The sequence below is a fragment of the Thalassophryne amazonica genome, chromosome 8 (assembly GCF_902500255.1).
Source record: "Thalassophryne amazonica chromosome 8, fThaAma1.1, whole genome shotgun sequence".
Taxonomy (NCBI): Eukaryota; Metazoa; Chordata; class Actinopteri; order Batrachoidiformes; family Batrachoididae; genus Thalassophryne; species Thalassophryne amazonica.
In genome coordinates this window covers 9,506,840-9,525,615 of record NC_047110.1, presented here as the reverse complement: position 1 = coordinate 9,525,615, position 18,776 = coordinate 9,506,840, and the positions used below count along the sequence as shown (strand labels likewise).

General features: G+C 45.5%; 1 protein-coding gene across 1 annotated transcript in view; it reads right to left on the bottom strand.

Moving 5' to 3' along the window:
- Window positions 1-18,776, bottom strand: part of cttnbp2 (cortactin binding protein 2) — a 420,592-nt gene that overhangs the window by 116,473 nt on the left and 285,343 nt on the right. Inside the window, exon 7 of the mRNA XM_034175732.1 lies at window positions 2,423-2,573. Coding sequence (XP_034031623.1) covers window positions 2,423-2,573 — 151 coding nt within the window. The remainder of the gene's footprint in view (window positions 1-2,422; window positions 2,574-18,776) is intronic.

Genomic DNA, 18,776 nt, shown 5'->3' with positions numbered 1-18,776 from the left:
GGTGAGCTTTTAACAGCAATAATAAAACATTTATGCCAGGCGAGCGAACTGTCCAAAAAATGCCCTTAGACCCCAGGGGGTTAAACAGAGTTCAGTGTTTGACACACACGACGCATCTTATATATAAAAGGCAGCTGTATCTACTGTCTGTAAGTCTGTGAAAGCCTTTCAAATTGTTCATCACACGTTAACAAAAGCGGCATCGCATTTACATTATCACCTGGATTTACGTACAATACCTTCATTATGTACATTAATTCACAAAATCACTTGACCCATAGGGCTTCACTCTACATGTAGTTGTGTGACATTAAATAAATTTTCACAGTCTTTTGTCTATCCATTCATTCAGGGCTACAGTTCAGTGTCAAATAGCTCGATATATCATCTGCTACCTGCAAGCACTGGATACCACACTGAAGTTATTGTAACATAGACATAAAAAGCTTATTTAGGGTCTGCTCCTTTCTCTGCCACTGACCAAGGCAGCATCTCTACATCTGGAGTTGGTCCCTGGGCTGGGGCTGCTCACTGCGCCTAAAAGTTGGATTGTGAGCTAACTGGAAATAGTATTGGTTAAATACAGAGGACAAGTTTCATGTATTTATGTACAATGACAATAAAGGCCCTTGTTCTTCACACTAACTTAACCCGTTAAAAAATTACTGGAATGCCTTCACTGTGGACACTAATTCAGAGAAAGACACAGCAGTCGGTGTTCAGGCCACAGACCCGGGCAGAGAAAGACACAGCAGCCGGTGTACAGACCACAGACCCGGGCAGAGAAAGACACCGCAGCCGGTGTACAGGCCACAGACCCGGGCAGAGAGAGACACAGCAGCCGGTGTACAGACCACAGACCCAGGCAGAGAGAGACACAGCAGCCGGTGTACAGGCCACAGACCCGGGCAGAGAGAGACACAGCAGCCGGTGTACAGACCACAGACCCAGGCAGAGAGAGACACAGCAGCCGGTGTACAGACCACAGACCCGGGCAGAGAGGGGCAAATGCTGGCTTTTCAAATAGCTGAAAGACACTGGACTCATTGAGAGGATTTAGTATTGCTATAATGGACTGATGCAGAAGGTGGCACCAATACATCAATAAGGATGCTGGCCGCAGTTAAAAGCCATAGAATAGAGGGATGTGCTTGATTTTGTTCACAGGGGCACCTTTTGAGAAGGAGCTCATTTCCAAAATGCCACAAAAAAACATCCAAAAATAAATATACTTAAAAAAAGTACTTAATTTACTCATATTTGGAGTTAGTATGGGTCAGTCTGGCTAAATCACCGGACTCATTGATGGGTTGCTAAGGCTTAGATAACGTTAGCCGATAAACAGTGGTGCATGAACATCACGTTTTATTTTTTCCTCACTCACCTCAGACAAATATGCAGAAGCTCCATCGCTCAAACTCAGTGTGTATATACGTATATCCAAAACTGAAGAATTTTGGATTGCGTGTGCTTTGCTGACCGGGTCTGTGGGTGTCTGGCTCTGCCTGGCCACACACAGAATAGTAGCTGAAAAAAGCTCCTCCCAGCAGGGTCCTGTTCATCACTCGTTTTTCTGTTTCCTAAGTTTGTGGTAGTGACTCACAGACTGTTTGCACTGACTTGCACCCAAAACAAACTCAGATTTGCCTGATTTACAAGAGCCTCATTTCAGGTTGGAGAAGCCGGATTTCTGGATTTATCTGGAATATTCACACCCCTGGTTTGATTCCTTGTCAGACAGGAAACTGAGTAGGAAGGTTCCTAATCCCAGAAGTGCACCAGATGTGCAGCTGAGCACCTTGCATGTTGACACAGGAGTCTGTGCATGTGTGAGAGTGAATGAATGTGAGGCATCACGGCAAAGCTTTGTGAGACTCTGCATCAGAGAGAACAGTGTTGTAGAAACAGACCATTGTATAGTTGTATATAATTTTGTTGTCTGCTACATTTGTACATATATTTTTGAAATTTACAATTTATATTTACATTTTAAGTTATAAAAATGGTTTGTTAAACATGTTTGTGGTTTTCACAGTCAAAAAACAAACTTTTTCTTCTCAGATTTTATGTTTTGTGTGAGTTTAGGTTCACTGTTATGTCAGAATGAAAAGAAAAACTGTAAAGTCACACAGGTGAGGTTATGCAGAAAGAAATTACACCAAACAAGGCAAAGTAAACAGTTTTTTCAAAGTAAATTATGAAGGTAAAACCAAAAGTAGTCAAAAACAGACAATTATACCCTGGACCTCAGAGGGTTAATGTCATACTTGAGTTCAGATGAACTAAGAATGTTTGGAACATTTCATATTTAATTTTCTTTTCCTGAGAACAGAAACAACTAATTACATTCTGATGATTAAAGTCGAAAAGTTCTTCACGTTGGTGGAAACAGACAGTGTGGTCATTCGTGAAGCAGACTTACTGCAGCAGTGCGTGTGCGATCAGCGCCGGTGTTCAGCAGTGTCCGAACACAGTCCAGTCTTCCTGCTTCACTGGCCAAGAAGAGTGCCGTGTGGCCGCCTGCAGCCGTGGCATCCACAGCAGCTCCTGCAGACAACAGCGCCTCCACACAGCTGGGGGGAGGAGGTCACATTAGCAACGCGTTCTCTGTGTCCACACACGGAACAGTGCACATTTCAGGAGGACACTGAACTCAGTAAGGCCAGCCACTCACTACACAGGGATACGATGTGCTCGTGCAGCAGTACTGCATTAATGTACCACACCGCTGCGTCAACGCAACATAGTACTGTATTTCAGAAGAAACGCGAGTCTCAGCACACACATTATGGTGCATGGAGGAAGAGCAGGGGGTGCACACTGTGCACACTGTTGCACGGGTTCTCTGATGTAGATGTGCATGTGATGCGCCAAATCACCAAGTACACAGACACCTGAGATAGAAAATAACACCCTGATAGATGTGGTGTTTATGTGGATAACAAATAATTTAACTGAGCACAGAATTGATTTTGTTTGCTCAGGCAGAAAAGTGCATCATGTGGGCACATGCACATCCTAAATATTTTAATATTAACAATCCACGTGCACACCTTGGAAGCTGGGTGCTTTACAGCTGTGCTGCTTTACCTTTTTCAAACATTCTTTTGGATTTTGGGATGTCAACAACAGAAACTTGCATCTCATCTTCACACAGTTCTTGGAAGCCTGACGCGTGCTGATAACACATGAGCTGTGCACACTTTGCAACAGGACTTGCATTTCTGTAAGATCCTGGCAAAACGCACATTTGTGCTGCATCATCGTGCAGTAAGTGGCCGGCTGTGTACAAAACCATATTTTAGACATGACATGTAGAAAGCATCTGAAACCTGATAAGGACTGGAATTGTTTCCTCTGGACAGGATCTTTAAGAGGTTACAGCTTTTTTGGCAGCAGAACTTGATTTGTTTAATTTAGTAGTTTGCAGGTGGGGCTCAAGAAAAACAAATTCTAAGTAAACTTGTACAACACTGAATGAGTTCCTGGAATAACTATAATGTATAACAATACTAGTCCTCATAAATGCAAATCATTTATTGTCAAAAAAAACAAAACAACAACAACAACAACAACAACAAAAACAACCAAACAAAAAGTACACACAAAAACAAAGACTCGTCAAACATTTGTTTTCACTTACTTGATGGTTCTAAATTCTACCCTTAGAATCTGCTTTGAATTTGCTTATAAGGGAGTTTCGACTGGTGTTCGATCATCCCAACAGAGGCGAGGCCGCTTCCAATATGCTGCTGTCAATGAGACAGGTATGGCGGAGTGCAGCTAATTACGCAATCGACTTCTGCATTGCGGCAGTGAGGTCTGGCTGGAATGCAGTCTCACTCCTCGCCGCCTTTGTAAACGGGCTGTTTCCGGCCCTAAAGGAGCATCTGGTGGCTAAGGATCAGCCGCGGGATTTAGATGGGCTTATTGATCTGGTTATACGCTTAGTCAATCGGCTTGAGGAATTCAAGCGGGAGCGAGACGAAGGGCATGGCCGGGTGCGCGTTGTCTCTCTCCCCTCCAGATCCGAGTTAGTGTCGTCCTTTCCCCGCTCCAAAGTCAGGCTATAGTCAGGCTCTCCGCGTTACACCAGTTCCCCCTGCTGACGTTGCTATGGAAATGAGCAGGGCGAAAGTGACAGTAAAGGAAAAACAAAGGAGACTGGCACGTGGAGAGTGTGTTTACTGCGGCTCGAATGAGCATGCGCAGAATAAGGGGCCCCAGGCGGTTAAACAACAAAGCTCAACCTTACAGACTGGGCTAAGAGTGAGCCATACAAACCACACGGGTGTCCCGCGCAAATGCGCACGACTCCCAGTCACAATCCTCTGTGGGGATTTAACCCTTACCACTCCAGCACTGATTGACACAGGATCGGAAGGGAACCTATTGGATAGTAGGTGGGCTAAGGCTGTGGGGCTCCCTTTGGTGGCAGTTCCTTCACCATTGAAAGTGCGGGCACTAGATGGCACCCTACTACCAGAAATAACACACCAGACACAGCCTTTAACCTTGGTTGTCTCTGGTAATCACAGGGAGGACATTGTGTTTTATGTAACACCTTCTACCTCCAGAGATATTTTGGGTTATCCATGGATGATAAAACACAATCCCCGGATTGATTGGCCGTCTGGGGTTGTGGCTCAATGGAGCGAAACCTGCCACCGGGAGTGTTTGAGATCCTTGGTGCCACCTGGCGATGAAGTTAAAGAGGAGGTCAGAGTCCCCCCCAATCTCACGGAGGTGCTGGCTGAGTATCATGACCTTGCTGACGTCTTCAGCAAGGATCTCGCACTCACCCTGCCCCCACACTGACCATATGATTGTGCCATTGATTTGGTTCCAGGCGCTGAGTATCCGTCCAGCAGACTGTACAACCTCTCACGTCCTGAATGCGAATCAAAGGAGACCTACATCCGGGATTCTTTAGCTGCCGGGCTAATCCGGAATTCTTCATCCCCGTTAGGTGCAGGTTTCTTTTTTGTGGGCAAGAAGGACGGCGGTCTCCGTCCATGCATTGACTATAGAGGGCTGAATGAGATTACGGTTTGCAACCGATACCCATTACCGCTCTTAGATTCAGTGTTCAAGCCCCTGCATGGAGCCAAAATATTCACGAAGTTGGATCTTAGGAATGCTTACCACCTAGTTCGGATAAGGAAGGGAGACGAGTGGAAGACGGCATTTAACACCCCCTTAGGGCACTTTGAGTACCTGGTCATGCCGTTCGGCCTCACTAACGCCCCCACTACATTCCAGGCATTGGTTAATGACGTACTGCGGGATTTCCTGCACCAGTTCGTCTTCGTATACCTGGATGATATTCTCATCTTCTCCCAGGACGTTGAGACTCATGTTAAGCATGTCCATCAGGTCCTTCAGCGGTTACTGGAGAACCAGCTGTTTGTGAAGGCCGAGAAGTGTGAGTTCCATCGCACTTCTTTGTCCTTTCTGGGGTTTATTATCTCCTCCAACTCCGTTGCACCCGATCCGGCTAAGGTAGCTGCGGTGAGAGATTGGCCCCAACCGGTAAATTGTAGGAAGCTGCAACAGTTCCTAGGGTTCGCCAATTTTTACAGGAGGTTCATTAAGGGCTATAGTCAGGTAGTTAGCCCCCTTACAGCCCTGACCTCCACCAAAGTCCCCTTCACCTGGTCGGATCGGTGCGAAGCCGCGTTTAGGGAGATGAAAGACCGGTTTTCAACTGCACCAGTTCTGGTGCAGCCCAATCCTAGCCGCCAGTTCATTGTTGAAGTGGATGCCTCTGACTCAGGGATAGGAGCCGTGCTGTCCCAGAGCAGGGAGTCCGATAGTGTTCTCGACCCTTGTGCTTACTTCTCCCGCAGGTTAACCCCCGCCAAACGGAACTATGACGTTGGCAATCAGGAACTCCTGGCTGTGAAAGAGGCTCTGAAAGAGGAGTGGAGACACCTGTTGGAGGGAGCGTCTGTGCCATTCACGGTTTTCACTGACCATCGGAACCTGGAGTTTATCAGGACCGCCTGAGGAGTGGAGACATCTGTTGGAAGGAGCTGTGTTCCCATTTGTGGTTCTCACTGACCACCGGAAGCTAGAATATATCCAGACCGCTAAGTGTCTGAACCCCAGGCAAGCCTGGGGTTCAGACACTGGGGGTCACTGTTTTTTGGACGCTTTAACTTCAAGATCACCTACTGCCCCGACACCAAAAACGTCCGGTCTGACACACTGTCCCAGGTGCATGAAGAGGAAGTTAAAGCAAGGCCGTTGGACCCACCGGACACCATCATACCGGAATCCACTATCGTCGCAACCCTCACGTAGGACGTGGAGGGAGTTGTTAGGGAGGCCCTGACGTGACACCGGATCCCGGAGGTGGACCACCCAACAGACTGTACGTGCCACCAGACGCTTGGACTGCAGTGTTGGACTTCTGTCACGGTTCCAAGCTCTCCTGCCATCCGGGGGTGCGAAGGATCGTGGCGGTGGTCCGGCAGCAGTTCTGGTGGCCGTCAGTCGAAGCTGACACCAGATACTACATCCGGGCATGCACCACCTGCGCCAGGGGCAAGGCTTCCCATCAGCCGGAGAAGGGGCTCCTTCAGCCGTTGCCTGTGCCTCGTCGCCCCTGGTCCCACATCGGTTTGGACTTCGTCACGGGTCTCCCTGTGTCCCAGGGTAAGACAGTCATCATGACGATAGTGGACCGGTTCTCCAAGACGGCCCACTTCGTGGCCCTCCCGAAGCTACATGGTATCCCGACGGACATAGTGTCAGAACGTGGTCCTCAGTTCTCCTCGCAGGTCTGGAGGAGCTTCTGTAAGGAGCTGGGGGCCACGGTGAGCCTGTCGTGCAGGTACCACCCACAAATGAACGGTCAGGCAGAGCGGGCCAACCAGGATTTGGAACAAGCTTTACGGTGTGTCACCTCTGTGCACCCGACAGCTTGGAGTCAACATCTGGCCTGGATCGAGTATGCTCACAACAGTCAAATCTCGTCATCTACTGGCCTCTCCCCGTTCGAGGTCTGTTTGGGGTACCAGCCCCCATTGTTTCCGGCTGTCGAGGGAGAGGTCGAGGTGCCCTCGGTCCAGGCCCACCTCAGGAGATGCCGTCGGGTGTGGAAGAAAGCCCGCTCTGCTCTCCTGAAGGCCCGGACGCGGGCTAAGGACCATGCGGACCACCGACGAGCCCCGGCCCCAGCTTATCAGCCCGGGCAGGAGGTTTGGCTGTCCACCAAGAACATCCCTCTACAAACAGACTCTCCAAAACTGACCGATTGTTACATTGGACCATTCAAAATACTCAAGGTGATCAGCCCCGCTGCCGTGAAACTACAACTCCCCGCTTCACTACGGATTCACCCAGTATTTCATGTGTCCCGGATCAAGCCACACCACACATCGGACCTCTGCACCCCCGGACCGGCGCCGCCTCCTGCCTGCATCATAGACGGAGAACCAGCTTGGACAGTCAAAAAACTCCTAGACGTACGTCGGAGGGGTCGGGGGTACCAATATCTGGAAGACTGGGAGGGGTATGGCCCAGAAGAGCGCTCCTGGGTGAAGAGGAGCTTCATTCTGGATCCCGCCCTCCTGGCGGATTTATACAAGGGGGGGGGGGGTCCTGTTGTGTGGGCCACCGAAGAGGAGGTACTGCTGGCCCACCACCAGATGGCAACTGCCTTGTGGGCACCTTTTTGCCGGTAGAGGGCGCTTTGGCCTGTTGGCACCACCAGGTGCACACCGTTAGGCTGTCAGCTGTCTGTCATCAATCATCACCTCGTCCATAAAAGCCTGGGAGAGACACTATAACTCTGCCGAGTTATCAGCTTACCACACAGGTAAACCGACTCAGCCGTTTTGTGCCGTACGCACATTCATTGTTACTGAAGTCTTTGCAGTTGTGACTTATACGAGGGCTGTCCATAAAGTATAGGTCCTTTTTATTTTTTTCAAAAACTATATGGATTTCATTCATATGTTTTTACGTCAGACATGCTTGAACCCTCGTGCGCATGCGTGAGTTTTTCCATGCCTGTTGGTTGACGTCATTTGCCTGTGAGCACTCCTTGTGGGAGGAGTCGTCCAGCCCCTCGTCGGAATTCCTTTGTCTGAGAAGTTGCTGAGAGACTGGCGCTTTGTTTGATCAAAATTTTTTCTAAACCTGTGAGACACATCGAAGTGGACACGGTTTGAAAAATTAAGCTGGTTTTCGGTGAAAATTTTAACAGCTGATGAGAGATTTTGAGGTGATACTGTCGCTTTAAGGACTTCCCACAGTGCGAGACGTCGCGCAGCGCTCTCAGGCACCGTCGTCAGCCTGTTTCAAGCTGAAAACCTCCACATTTCAGGCTCTATTGATCCAGGACGTCGTGAGAGAACAGAGAAGTTTCAGAAGAAGTCGGTTTCAGCATTTTATATCCGGATATTCCACTGTTAAAGGAGATTTTTTTAATGAAAGACGTGCGGGTGGATTGCAGCGTCGGCTCGCAGCCGCCGCGATGCTCCGCCACAGGAAAAACACCTCCGTTGGAAGCCTTAAGGACAAGTTGGAACATGTCCAGCTGTTAAACAATTTCTCATATACTCACTCCACTGAAAGCCATCAAAAGCCGCCTGGATTTTACAAATGGTTATCAACACAGAGGTGTTTTTCCTGTGCCGCCGCACCGAGCCGCACTGACTGTCATGAGCCCAGCGACCGACTTCACCTCGAATAGTTCTTGGCATAAACAGCAACCCCTCAGGACACCCTTGGGGCATGGGCTGCTTTCCTGAAATGGCCTTGGCCTTATCCTCTATTCCCCATGTGAGGGCTGACACAAAACACCCTGAGGAGAGTACAGTTTAAGGTTCAGTGCTGTGATCCATGGATTCAAACAGGTGTGACAGCGAGTCTGGCTTGCCGTTCTTGGAGCTTGTGTCGGTAGGAGAGGGTGAAGTTGAAATGACTGAAGAACAACAACCATTGTGCATGCCAGGCATTAAGTCTTTTGGCAGAACGTAACTACTCCAGGTTCTTGTGGTCGGTTAGAATGAGATAAGGTAACTGGGCCCCTTCCAACCAGTGATGCCACTCCTCCAAGGCCACCTTAATGGCTAACAGCTTGCGGTCACCTATGTCATAGTTGTGCTCGGCGGGTGATAGTTTTCTAGGTAAGAACACACAGGGATGCATCTTATTATCGGTAGAACATACTTGGGAAAGTACCGCCCCCACCCCGACGTCCGAGACATCAACTTCAACCACAAACTCCTGACTTGGGTTAGGAAGGATGCAGCTCTTCCAGTCAGATGGGATATCATGTACTCTATCTTCACCCTGTCGGATGGGAACGTAGATGAAATTGGTTCAAAGTGGAGTTCACATTACGTAATGAATGGTTGAACGTCTCCTTATTCCCCTGAGAATCATTCGGGTGGGGAGAACTGGTTAGACATCACTGGGTTAATACTGGATGACGGCATCTCTGGAGCTGAACCCAGAGGCAGGTTAGCAGTAGCTTCAGCTCGGGACCGCTGTGGGAGTGGCGCATCCAAATGGCTCAGGAGATGGCCCACCTGCGCGTTTAGGGAAGAGAGGAGCAGGTTTTGTCGTTTGGACAGTTCACTGAGGCCAGTACAAAGAGCGGACAGTTTGTCTTCATGCTGCGTCAGTTGGTGAATTTGAAAAAACTAACAGCATACCCAAAACAGCAAACAATAAACCCCACAGACCCAATCATGACAAAGCCCTGGTTCCACCAAATAATGAACGATGAATAATGAACCACGTAGCATGTTTTTTTTGGTGTATGTCCAGTTATTCAACAATTATGGGAGAATAGTGGCTCTGAGAGGCTCTTAGAGGCAGAATATTTGGCTAACGAAGCTCATCTCTGAGCGTGGCACTAATTTCAAGAAGTTCAAAATTTAGCAACAACAGCGTGGAACAGTATGTGTTTGCGGAAAAGTCAGGATTTACAGCTGATTCACGTTTTGGGGGTTAACAGGGTTGTTTTTCAAAAGGGTCATCTTAAACAGCTCTCATGGTAGAATTCCAAAATGACATACTTCAGAGTATTTTCTACATACAAAGAACTGCACAGCCCTGACCATGTTTGACATGAAATCTAAACCACGTGCAACTGCAGAAGGCAGATGAAAACATGTTTTGCACAATATCGCCCCTTTAAATAATCAAGCAAACAATCCAACAGGGTGAAAATGTGATCAGCATCCATAACTCCAATTTGTGTGAGGTTTGAAAATGGGTCATAAATCAGAATCAAATTTATTGTCAAGGAAGTTCTCACATACAAGGAATTTGATCTGGTGTCACAAACAACAATAAAAAGAAAAGGAGACAAATACTTCTGTAAGAAGGAGTTAAATAGACAAATAAGCAAATAGGCAAAACTATTTAACTAAATACAGGCCAAACTGCAAACACACCAGAAACAGCAGCTACCCAAGTTAAGTTGTTAACAGGGATTATGTTAGCTGGAAGTAAGTGAGTGTGACATCCAATGCGAGCTGATTTCAGGGTGAAGCTGGTGCAGTGACGCCACCGAGCAGGTCTGCTGGGACTGTGTCTGGCATCAGTCCAGAGCAGATTGGCAACAGTGGTTGAGTTTCACACTGGGGAGATTCCAGCTGTGCATGAATTCCAGCTGGAATCAAGCAAATAATGATGATGTTTTGTCAAATAATGATTTGTCAAATAATGATGATTTGTCAAATAATGATGATGATGATTTGTCAAGCAAATAATGCATGACAAATCATCATCACCAGCAGCCGCCATTAGATCAGAATCACTGACATTTACTGTGATTATGAGTGAAGGAGACAGAGTGCTGAACGCCACATCTTACAGCTCAACAAATGCATCAATGGGAGGTGGTGGCGTAATGGTTTGCATGTTGGACTGGGATGCCAGTGATCTGGGTTTGCTTCCCGATTGCGTCCACGCTCCCAACTGGCACTCTCAACAACAGTGCTGGGGAGGAGTGAGAGACACGTGTCGTGGGCCCTTCTGGAAACATGTTCTGCGCTTTCGCTGGCTACCCACATTAAATAGAATCCTCTTCTTCTTCTTCTTAATGCCACAAAACTATTTATTATTAAAACGTGTGAACAAGAACGGTTGCTGTGCACATTGCTATGATGAGTAAGAATGAGCATGTGTATTCATGTAATCACATTCTGTCAGTAGAGTTCCATCAGGAAGGGCAAACTTGTGCCAATTCAACATGCAAATCCACATTGGAGCTGCTGTGGCGACCCCGAATGCAGAAACAAGGGTGCAGCTGAAGAGACCTACTTTACCTTCCATTCTGTTACAATTAAATGTTTCACAAGTTTTTATTTGTTTGCTGACTAACTGTCCAGTTACATTAAGATGACAAAGTGTCCCGGTATTTACCACTCAGAATTCCACAAAGACTGCACTTGCTAAAGTGGTGAAGGATTTATTGTTGGCTATGGATGGAGATTCCATGGATAAACCAGCACCAATGACCCTCACGGCCAATATCAGACTTATTTCTTCTTCTATGGATGCACATTCCACATTAATATTGCTGTTATTGGACCTACTTCCAGAGTTTGATAAAGCTGATCAATGTAATTTTATTTATTTACGGTGCATCCAGAAAGTATTCACGGTGCTTCACTTTTTCCACATTTGCCACGATTGTCGACACGATGAGAGGTTTGCTGCGCGAGGAGCGAGATGCTAGTTTGCAGCAGCTAACTAGCAGGCTCAAAACAACGCAATCAGAGCTAGCATCCGTCAGCACCAGAGTCACAACAACAGAGGGAGAGATCACTAGCTTGAAAAGCAGCACAGAGAAAAACTTCTCTGCACTTTCAAACACGTAAGACAAGCTAAAGGGCTTAAAAATAAAGCTCGCTGATTTGAAGGGCCGTAGCAGAAGGTGCAACATTCGTGTGTATGGTTTACCTGAAAATGTGGAGAAGGACGCACCAATCGATGTTTTGGAACGGATGATCCCCGTGTGGTTTCCCTCCATAAAACAGCCAGTGATCAAACATGCTCACAGGATTTCCAGGAGGACCACCCTGAAGGAAGGAGATCATATTTTGCTGTCTGCACTTTTCCACATGTCAAGCCATTGTTCGCGAAGCAAGGAAACATCCGGCCTCCATCGACAACCGGGTGCTTCGCTTCTCGGCTGACTTCAGCGATTCAACTGCTAAACGCCGCAGGGTTTTCACAAGCGATGGCTCTAGCATGGAGAAAAGGCACCGACGCTTTACTACTTTATCCGGCCACACTGAAGATCCGTCTAGGGCAAGCCACTCATCTCTTCACATCACCTGTGGACACGGTGCGATTTCCGGAGCACAGTGACAATGGAGCAGATGCTGAAGGAGTGACATCACCGACTCCAACTTCGTTCCGATTAATGCCGCTAGCGGACTCTTGAAAGGTTTGCATTTCTCCGACGTCAATTTCATTGAGAACCACTAACGTTACTTTGGACTGTCTCTGTTATCCGACTCTTGCCAACTTCGGTCTGATGGCTGCTGTGTTCTGCTGTTGACGCTCCTCATTTTCACAGACTGAGGAAACAACTTTATGCACTTTCGTCACTCGTTAATTTTTTTTTTCTCAGCTTTATTTGAGTTATCCCCAAAACTGGTTTGGTTGCAATCACATCTGTGTGACGTTGGGCTTAGACTTTGCTTAGCCCTTCTTTTTTTTGGCCCCGGACTTCTTTGCTTATTTGGTGGTGGTGTTTTTGTTCATGTTCTCCCTTCACCTTTTGGTGTATCTTTTTTTATTTTTTACCTTGCTTTTTGGGATGACTGTGGGTGGTTGGGATTTTTAAGGACCTTTACTCAACACGGCGCTCTCCTCAATCGTCATTATGCACCTACTGACTGCTATACAACCCATATCAATTGGAAGTATGGTTAATTTGAATACACTGGTTTGGAATACAGGTGGCCTTAATATACCTCATAAACGTACAAGTGTTTTAAATCTTTTGAGAAGGAAAAATGTGGATATCGCATTACTGAGTGAGATGCATCTGCTGCAGGCAGACGCTCACAGACTGGCCAATAGATTTTATTACGTCTTGGCATCATCATTTATAGTCTCCAAAACTATGGGGGTTGCTATTGTGGTTAAGCGGAACTTAAATCTTAAACTTATTGATATATGGGCTGACTCAAAAGGTCGGGTAGCCATTGCAAAGGTTGAATTCTTTAATAGGAAAATTGCTTTAATATCTGTCTATGCCCCCATTTCTTATGACTCAACTTTTTACAATGACCTCACCACAGTAGGGGCAACAGAAACATCAGACCAGAGGCAGGCCACTGCTGCGTTAAGAGCGTGGTCTTGTGACACAGGTGTAATTGACCTTTGGCGTTCATTTAACCCCCTTCACAAAGACTTCACCTGTTATTCCTCGAGACATAAGATATTTTCTCGGATTGATTATATATTTCTTTCCCCCCATCTGTTTGATAGCTTTGATGTTGCCTTTTTACTTATAGTTCTGTCTGATCATAAAGGTGTGTTTCTCATGGCCTCTCTTGGGAGGCTCTCTTCCCGTGCCCCTAGATGACGCTTTAATACAGCTTTGTTGAAGATTTTTGCTGTAAATTTAGGGATAAATTTTCATAATTTTTAGAGTTCAATGGAGGCTCTGTTGAGGACCCTAGGACACTCTGGGATTTGGTGAAAGGTTTTATTAGAAGCCACACAACGTGGTATTCATCCAATTTACGTAAAGAATGACTCTCTAAATTGGAAGGTCGAGAAAACCTTTACAGTTCTCTTGTCTATTCTCTTCAGGCTAATTACAGCAATCAGGTTGATCTTCAGATTAAAGTAGTTAAAAAAGAATTTAACTCTATTCTTAAACAACAATCTGAGTTTTTGATGCACAAGACGAGACAACATTATTATTTTTATGGTTCAAGGCCGAGCCATCTGTTGGCTATGAAGATTCGTGCCTATGAGCAATTTGCAGATATTCCATCTGTTTGAGGGAAAGACAGGGAAACAGGGAAAGATTACTACAGACCCCAAAAAGATTAATGAAACGTTTTGCTCTTTTTATTCAGATTTATGTCATTCAGAGGTCACCCTTGATAAATGCAAACTTGAAACCTTTTTTGATAGAACTAATCTGCCACATTTGTCAGAAGATAATGCTAAGCAATTAGCCACACCCATTACATTAGATGAGCTTAAAGAGGCGGCCTCTGAGATGAGGCATGGTGAGGCACCTGGAAGGGATGGTATACCACCTGAGGTCTACCTCACTTTCTAGGATCTGATGGGCCCCCTGTTACACTCAATGATTTTACATTCAGTGAAGGAAGGTTGTTTTTCTAGGGAGGTCAATTTAGCTCTCATCTCTTTGTTACTTAAAGTAGACCTGCATTGAAATAAATCTGGTCAGATCTCAGAAAGAAATAGCTGATATGTATTTATAAGACCCTTATGAATGCAGTAAAGTAAATCTGCAAGCCTAAATTTGTAATTCAGCGGAGAAATCTTCATTTAAAAATGACAAATTTGCAGCTAACATTTGGCCCTCAGCGAAAACTGTTTGTACATCCGGGTCATTGCAGTGACGTCCGGCAGAAGACAGAGCGCTCCCGCCTTCAGTCCGATCCCGCATTGAAATTGATTTTATCTGTTAGTAATGTTACTGTTATACACGTCCTGGTTTCAGCATCCAAAAGTAAGCTGCAATGAATGTGAGATACAGCTTTGCATGCTCAGATCAGTGGCGACATCGACAGCAGGCGACGTTCTTCCCCGACGCCTCGCTCTCTGCCTCCGCTGCACTTACTGAGTCTGCAGGCTCGGTAAACACCGAAGCGGGCCAGTCACATCGCCCCCGTGTCTGCTGTGCAGCCGGCACCATGTCCCTGTCTACTGAATGAAGGTGCAGCCAACTTGGCAAAAGTCCAGAGACTACGCTTGTTGTTTTGATGCGGAGCGGCAGGTGACACCTGTTGCTGCAAGGACAGACTTTCCGCAGCGCCGCACGTCTCGGTAATTGGAGCCGCAGAGCTCCATGGCCGCTGAGAGAGGTTTATATCTTTTTAATGACTTGGATTCTTTGCGGGTCCCGCCTCCGTACCCCGTGACGGTAACACCGGAGGCGAAAGACAGTAGATTTTCAATGGGACACCACTCAATCAAACGGGCGTATGAAAAAGTCCCCCAAAATAATTTTCAAGCACAAATAAAAGAAATGTGTACTCACCAAACGTGCCGCAAGACAATATGAAGTTTTAAAAAAGTAGATCCTTCCGTATAATACAAGAAAAAGGTGCAGATGCAAACTGACGTAAATCCACAAATTACAGTTGGTGTGCACAATGCATGCTGGGATAAGGTCTTTTCCCTGACGTCTCGGCAGCGTCCCGGATGTGATGACAGTTTTGCGGAGGGCTAAATTTTAGCTGTAAATTTGTCATTTTTAAATGAAAATTTCTCCGTTGAATGACAGATCTGGGCTTGCAGATTTACTTTACTACATTCAGAAGGATCTTATGTGTAAATATAAGTCATTTTTTGGTCCAAAGATCTGACTGCATTTATTTTAATGCAGGTCTACTTTAAGAAAGGTAAGAACCCGACTGAATGTGGAAGCTACAGACCGTTAAGTTTGCTCTGTGCAGACCTTAAAATCTATGCCATGGGCATATTTATGGTCAGTTCTTGGAAGGACGGGCCTGGGAGAGAGGTTTATTCATATGATCAAAGTCCTTTGTACAGCCCCTTCAGCCATGGTTCTTACCGGTAAGATCTGCTCTTCACTTTTTTCTGTCTCAAGGTCATCGAGACAGGGCTGTCCCTTAAGTCCAGGCCTTTTAGCCCTGTCCATGAAAGCATTAGTGCAATTTATTAGACAATCTCAAAATACGAGGTCTGTTAGAAAAGTATCGGACCTTTTTATTTTTTTCAAAAACCTGATGGATTTGAATCACGTGTGCTTGCATGAGCCAACCTGAACCTTCGTGCGCATGCGTGAATTTTTTCACGCCTGTCGATTGCATCATTTGCTTGTAAGCAGCCTTTGTGTGAGGATGGGTGGAGTCTCTCGTTGCATTTTCTTTGCAAGGAAAATGGCGGAACGACTGGAGCAGAGCGACTGCATCAAACCATTCGGATTATTCAGACGGCTTTTGGTGACGATCCTCTGGGCATCACACAGATTAAGGAGCGGTACAACCGGTTTAAAGATGTCCACACAACGGTGGACAGCGAGCCACACTCCGGTCAGCCATCACCATGCTGAAATGACCAGATCATTTCCAAAGTGAACGCTGTGGTGATGCGGGACCGTCGTGTGACTATCCAAGAAATTGCAGAAGAGGTGGACATCAGCACTTTTTCGGCACATTCCACTGAGACAGAAGATCTGGCCATGAAAAGAGTTGCAGCAAAATTCATGCCGATGGCTTTGGGACGAAGCTGATGGCGGAACAAAAGCGCTTCAAACAAAAGTCTCACAGGACATGTGTCATTTCAGCATGTTGATGGCCGACTAGAGCGCGGCTCCCTCTCCACTGTTGTGCAGCCGTCTTTAAACTGGTTGTACCGTTCCTTAATCTGTGTGATGCCCATAGGATCATCACTGAAAGCCGTCTGAATAATCCGAATGGTTTCCATCTGGCTGTCGCCCAGTTTCTGGCAAAATTTGATGCAGTCGCGCTGCTCCAGTCGTTCCGCCATTTCCTTGCAAAGAAAAAACTACAAGAGACTACACCCATCCTCACACAAGGGCTGCTTACAAGCAAATGACGCAATAGACAGGCATGAAAAAATTCACACATGCGCACAAAGGTTCAAGGCTCATGCAAGCACACGTGATTCAAATCCATCAGGTTTTTGAAAAAAATAAATAGGTCCGATACTTTTCTAACAGACCTCGTATTTCCCCTATTCCTATTAGTAGTACAGTTCACCACTTGAATTTATATGCAGATGATGTGATCCTTTTTCTTCAAAATCCTTCTGTTTCAGTCCCGCACCTTTTAAGAACTGTAGAGGACTTTGGGAATCTTTCTGACTTTAGAGTCAACTGGTCGAAATCTGCCTATCTGCCTCTTAATGAGGCTGCCAGAGCAGCTACCCTCCCTGCTAACATCCTCACGATTGGACATTTCAAATATCTTGGCGTTGAAATATTTCCCACTATAAACCAGATTATAAAGTATAATTACTCCAAATTGTATAAAAATGTTCTTCGGGACCTTCAACAGATGGTCTGGCTTACCTAACTCACTACAGGCTCGGTCTTCAATCATTAAAATGAATATATTACCAAGGGTTAATTTTATCAGTGTGTCTCCCCCTGTTGGTTACTGGCAAAAACTACAATGAGCAACATACAGATTTATCTGGAACAATAAGTGGTCAAGGTTAAAAATGTCCACTGCTCAGAGGATGAAAAAGGCTGGCGGTTTGGCGTTTCCAAATTTTAAATTATATTTTATGCATTTTCACTACGACCTCTAATCACTTGGTTTGACCCAAAGGTGAAGGTTTCTTGGCGGTCTTTGGAGAAGGCACTCGTGTCTTCCTATAGACCCCAAGATACTGTCTATGCTAACATTTCTGTTAAGCAATGCCAGTTGCGGTTTGGCCCCCTGATCACACGTATTCAGATATGGTGTGATGTTCAAAAATCTTGTGCTGTGAGATGCGAGTGGCACTGTAACACCCCGCTGTTTAAAAATAATAAACTACTGACAGGTCTTTTTCCTCAGTGGGAGTAGAAAGGCATTCATACCTTAAGTGATATTTTTAATTTAATTGGTCTGCAGTCTTTTCAGGATTTTTCAAGCTGGTATAATCTCCCTGGTACATCTTTCTTCTTTTGTCTTCAAAAGAAGCACAGCACTGAAAGCTTATGGGGTACCTTGGGATAGAGCGTTGCAGCGACACCCATTTCATATTTTTTTATGATAAGGATACGTCAAGGGGTTTGGTCACTCAGATCTATCATCAATTACTTGAGTCCTCTTATACCAATCTTCCACTGGACTCTGTTTGGAGAGCTTGACCCCAAGTTTGACTGGGATTTGATTTGGTATTATATATTATTATTATTATTATTATATATTATATTATATTATATTATATACAGCTCTCCTCACAAAATCCAGATCACCAACAAATTCATTTCAATTTTGCTCATAGAACTTATCTGACTCCCAGAAGGTTGCACATGATGGGTCTTTTACCAGATTCTTGCTGTACTTTATGTCCGCTTAATCAATCAATCAATCAATTTTACTTATATAGCGCCAAATCACAACAAACAGTTGCCCCAAGGCGCTTTTTTTTTTTTTTTTTATATATAATTTAAGGTAATAATACAATGTTCAAACAATTAATTCTTTCTAAAAACATTTAAACATTCTCAAATACTGCATTTACAAAACCATGTCTTTTGGTGCTCTTATAAGCAAACTCCAAATGTTAAAGCCATTTTCAAATGCCAAACTACAAGAGGGTGCAGAGGTTTGCTGTTATGTATAAAAAATAAATAAATAAATAAAAATAATAATAATAATAACTAAAGACCTCAGCCTCCCTGAGCAGATATTCATTTTAACCTATATACAACACAACTTAATGTGCCTGGTACATTTATTCATATGTTCTGGGGGTGTCTGCCTGTAGCATCTTTCTGGAAGAAGGTCTCCCGCCAGTTATCTGATATATTTGGTTTGAATGTATCTCTATCTATACCTGTTTTACTGTTAAATGACTTATCCAAAATGTCTTGAGATGCAAGC